At 35.8% G+C, this 5,364-nt stretch overlaps 1 protein-coding gene across 1 annotated transcript in view; it reads left to right on the top strand.

Annotated features, from left to right (window-relative positions):
* TASOR2 (transcription activation suppressor family member 2) overlaps positions 1-5,364 on the top strand; it is an 84,250-nt gene that overhangs the window by 44,480 nt on the left and 34,406 nt on the right. The window contains exons 11-14 of the mRNA XM_045285588.1: positions 557-660; positions 3,044-3,116; positions 3,218-3,280; positions 4,564-5,277. Of these exons, the coding sequence (XP_045141523.1) occupies positions 557-660; positions 3,044-3,116; positions 3,218-3,280; positions 4,564-5,277 (954 nt within the window). The remainder of the gene's footprint in view (positions 1-556; positions 661-3,043; positions 3,117-3,217; positions 3,281-4,563; positions 5,278-5,364) is intronic.

Genomic DNA, 5,364 nt, shown 5'->3' with positions numbered 1-5,364 from the left:
GGTAGGTAGTTTCATGGAAAATGGTAAACTAGCTTTTAATGTAGAGTACTGAGGAAACTAAGCCAAAATATGAAAACTCATAACTATTTCTTGGAATAATGGAGTTGTTAATACTTTTACCAATGTATGTATGTAGTTTTAAACTCAAAAAGTAAAAATCAAAACATATAAGAAGGAAATTTCTTGAATATTTGGGTTATTTCACAGAACACTGATGTTTATGTTATTCAAGTATTGTTTATTTTGTTAATCTGTTAACAGTGGTTTTGTATAAAATGACAACTTTTAAAAAAAATCATTTTATTAGGGACTTATACAACTCTTACCACAATCCACACACACATCAATTGTGTAAAGCGCATTTGTACATTCATTGCCCTTATCATTCTCAAAACATTTCCTCTCCACTTAAGCTTTATTAAAGTGACTTAAAACCAAGAATTTTGAAATATAAATAGTGTTTCTAGTTCTTTCATCTAATATATAAAATAATTCGATTATTAAAATATAACAGCATTTTGAAAATAAGAAGTAGTCTCTTGTTTTTTCTCTACAGTTTGTCACCAAGATATGTGCTTCAATTTGTATGAGGTGGAACTATCCAACAAACAAGGGGAAAAAATAGATAAACTAATGGAGTACATTAGAAACCAAGAATTGGTAAGGAACAGAATAATAATAGTTTTTTCTTAAATTTAGAAATTGAAATCAAATAAAGTAGCTATGCTTAGGTTGAATTATGTTAGCTAGCAGGATTTTCATTGTTGACCGTTTACTGATCACCAACATATTTTTATCCTCTTTTTATCTCAGTAGTCAGGATGAAACACAAAAATTCAATTGCTTCTCTGAAACTTTTTTTTCTTTTCTGTTTGGCAGAATAATCGTGTAGATATCTAGAGCAGGCGTCCTCAAACTACTGCGTGCAGGCCACATGCGGCCCTCCGAGGACTTTATCCAGCCCGCCGGGTGTTTTTTCCCCGTTTATTTTTACTTCAAAATAAGATATGTGCAGTGTGCATAGGAATTTGTTCATCGTTTATTTTTAGACTATAGTCTGGCCCTCCAACGGGTCTGAGGGACAGTGAACTGACCCCTTGTTTAAAAAGTTTGAGGGACCGTGAAGAGGTTCAGCTTGTGGCCTGTGCCTTAATCCACAGGTTTGCAGAAGTGGAAAAATAGTTGTCTCCTGTTTCTGTAGTGTTGAAAATAAAACTAGGGAAAAGTCTATAAGGATCCAGAGAATTCCCTCTATTTCATTTGCCAGGGTGCCTCAGTAAGAGGATAAGAATAATGCTTACATTAGAGTCTCATACGAACTTTCTAATGATTACCTCCTAATCACCACAAAGAAACTGGTACAAATGTGACACAATGACCGAATGTTCAATGTTCATTCCCATAAATGGCAAGAAATTAATGTATTATATATAAGCTGAAATGGTAATTTGGTTTTGTGGTAGTACCAGTTGAAGAACTTCAGATTGCGTGTGACAAACCCAAGCTGACTTAAGCAGTAATGGGAATAAATTGGCTTGTGTAACTTTTTAATTTTAGCTGGAAAGGCAGATTCAAGTGTTCCCTGTGGCTCCCACAGCTTTGCCTTCCTCTGTGGGCAGTCTTTGTCTAAAGAAGCTGCCAACCTCCTCAGTCCCTTAAGCTTCTTTTTGGTTATGAATATTTGTATATATCTGTCTTCTCATGTAGACTTTGAATTCCTTGAGGGCAAATGCCGTGTCTTAATCATCTTTGGCTCCTTAGTATCCACTGTGTAGTGGACACATCATAAATGAATATAGTATACATGGCATTGTATCTGGCACTCTGAACTTCAAGAGCAGTACAGGGAGAGAGCTCTTTTTAAAAAAGATGTATTTTTCTGGGTGTATATACAAAAGGTTAGAAATACATATTTAAACGATTTTATGATTTCTCCCCTCGAAGATTAAAACGGGAACTTTATACAACCCTTTCAGTCTATACTTTGAGACACTAATGATAAGATATAGCATGCTTGGGAGAAGGTCAACAAAACAGCAACATAGATGGACACGATAGCTGCAGCAATGGACTCAGACATAGGAAAGCCAGTGAGGTGGTGCAGGACGAGGCAGTGCTCCAGTCTATTGTACATAGGGTCACTCTGAGTTAGGACTGGCTCAGCGACACGTAACAACAACAATATGTCTGCTTGAGCATAACATTTTATCTTTATTGTGGATATGTAGTTTTTGTAATGGTGAACAATGGGGAAAAAGACCGATGACTTTATGACTTAGAATGAAAGCTATTAGATCTTCAAAGCCTGTATAGTCCCTCTGACTGGTATTTTTTGAAAGAACAAGCGTTCTGACAGCTAGAGTTGTCCCGTATGAGATACTTGCATCCACTGCTATATGGACTCAGAACGTGCACGGTTTGTGTAGGCATCAAAGACTCTCTTTTTTCTTGAGTTCAAGATTCCACCAAAGACTATAATATAAAGTAGTGGAAGAGAGGAAGAATTTATTTTCATAAGCATTTTTTTTGTTTTTCATTATTTTCCATCTCTTAGGATATTGTAGAAAGGATTATATTTTGGCAGATTATCTTCCAGACTTTTCAGTTTCATAATTCTGTGTATGTTTTGATTAAACATAAGTTTGATTAATCATAGGTTTGATTCATATTGACTTTGTCATGGCTGAATGATAACATTGACTATTTGGGCAGTAGTATGAAAACTCAACCATCTTAATATGAAAATGCAGTAAGGCTTTTCTGATTGATCTATATGCAACTGAACAATACTCTAAAATGAATCTTGACTGTTGTAGTTATTATATGTAGTCTCAAGACTATTTGAGAGCATAGGAATTTGCGGTTTTTTATATTGCGGCAAAATTCCCCCAATTCCCATAAACATTGAAAGTTTCAGTCATCTTTTTTTATCTTTCAATGAATTTAAAATTTTAGTGAAGCAGTGTAGAGGGAGAAAGGAGAAGAAGGTTGAAGAATCTACTTTCATGTGCGTTTTACTTTTTATTTTTAATGTTTGTCTCAGGCAATAATCAAATGCTTAGAAGATCGAGGTGTTTTGATTTTACTTACATCATCAGCCATAATGTCAGATACAGGTAACGACAACTTCATTGAAATAAAAATATTTTCAGTATGCTTACTTTTGCTTTACAAGGCCAACAACTTATCAATTTCTTCTGATTCTCATTCAATACAGGGTTGGAAGATGAACAGATGGGTCTCCGTGGGTTGCATTTATTCCATCCATCTCCATCAGAAGGTAAACACACAGTGTCTAAATCTGTTGGATGTTTATCTTGACCTCTCAGTAGCCTATGACACTGTGACCTTCTGCTTTTCCTTGATCCTGCTTTTATTTCTTTTGTAGGCTTATTAGTTCCTTTAAATTTCAGATGCACATATACATTTACATATTTCAAGCGTGCCTCAAATTCAGCATGCCCACAGAAATCTGCCCTCTTCCTTCAATGTTCTCTATGTTTGTGAGTGACTTCACTATCCAAGCCAGAAACCTAGGACTTATTTTTAATACCTTCTTCAATACTAAGTTCTTGCAGTTTAACTTGGTAAATATCTTTTGAATCCTTTGGGAACATCTTCCCACAGACATTGCTACACCCTGTCCAAACTATTGATATGCCTCTCCATTGTGAGGAGAAAGCTCTATGGCCATAGAATATGTGCTTTTATTACCATTATTCAATCTTCTCCTGATATATATTTACCCTATTAGTAACAATTCATTAGCTTGCCATCTTTCTTATGTTAAATTCATACCCTTCTGTTTAACAAGGCCTTCAAACCCTTGTGTGTTCTGGTCTCTGCCTACATTTCCAGCCTTATTTCCACCTGTCTTCAACCTTACTTCCAATTATCATAATGTGGTTTAGCCATATTGACAATCATTCAGTTTCTTGACAGTATCAGGCTTATTCCAGCTGCAAGATTTTTATACCCTGCTGTCTTTGTCTAAAGAAAGTTCACACATAACCTCAAATATTATCAGGAAAAGCTGTCTTGAAAATCTACCCTTCTGCTTCCTATGTTGATTTCTTCTCTAATGTTATGATTTCATATACTTTCTGTTGACCTACTTATATGTGTGTGTGTTTATCACATGGGCTGTCAGGGAAAGGACCTTGTTTATTTTGTCTTCCATTATATTTACAGTGCTTGCCTCATTGTAGGCTTTCAATATTTGCTAAATGAATGAATGCATAAATATTATTTTCTTTAATCCTCAGATTATAATTGTTTTATGCTGTAGGTTTTCTTGGACTTGGAAATAGAATTCCACATTTTCTTTTGAACCAACATTATATTTTAAATAACTCTTCTCCAATTCTGTGTATGTGCGCGTGTGTATGTCTCTGTGTGGTGTAACTATATGGTTTTAAATATGGAGGTATTCATTTAAGCAAGAATACACATAAGTCTTTTGTTAATTGCCAGTACTATTGGAAAATACTGGAATGTATTTACAGAAACAGGCAGGAAAAAATGAAATTGAAGTAATTTTTAATGTATTTATTTTTATTTTAGGGATGAAAGATTCAAAAGTTGAAGAAGGCATCTCATCGAAGGTGACACCTATCATACCCACCCTCCATTGTGCGCTGCTCGAAGCAAAGAAGTCACTTACTGAAGGAGCTCATCTAAACACACTAATAAAGCGCACTATCCAAGAGCTGTGCAAGGTGGACAAAAATCCATCGTTGCTAGCTGCTGCTTCTCAGGATGGAATTAAAGAGACTACGCTCTGTGCCACACTGTCCGATAACTTTGACTTGGTTCCTCCAGCTGAAAAGTGCCCGTTACAGTCTTTAACTCAGTTAAAGTCCTATCTTTCAGAGCCTAGTCATTATATGCTGGAAGTGTGTACTGCTTTAGATTTAATAGCAGAGCACCCTCAGTCCCCTTGTTTTTCCGATGGAGTTTGTGATGCTGGATTTTCTCTACCTGTGACTCCAGAACCTGGTTTTCATGACTCCGAGGCAGAATTAAGAAAAGAGACAGAAAAGAATTCTGAGGATATTTTGAATGCAAGGAAAAGAAATGTGGTTCCATTAAATTCAGCTGCAAATCTGAGAGTTCAGCCAAAGAGGAAGGCAAGCACACCACTCGTGGTACAGAGTAAAAGGATGAACATGGGCTGCCCTTTTCCCAGAAGAACTACTGCTGGAGCAAACAAGGGTTCGGACTTAGCTACCACCCTTAAGTTAGCTAAAGGGCAGTTTCCTCAGAAAAGAAAAAGAGGTAAGCAGTCTTTTTTTTGTTTAAGTTACTATTTTATTTTATTTTTAATCATTTTATTTGGGGCTCATACAACTCTTACCACAATCA

The sequence above is a fragment of the Echinops telfairi genome, unplaced genomic scaffold (assembly GCF_000313985.2).
Source record: "Echinops telfairi isolate 266 unplaced genomic scaffold, ASM31398v2 ScPeMD7_7473;HRSCAF=8511, whole genome shotgun sequence".
Taxonomy (NCBI): Eukaryota; Metazoa; Chordata; class Mammalia; order Afrosoricida; family Tenrecidae; genus Echinops; species Echinops telfairi.
The sequence above is the reverse complement of the archived record's forward strand: the minus strand, read 5'-3'. Positions and strand labels throughout refer to the sequence as shown.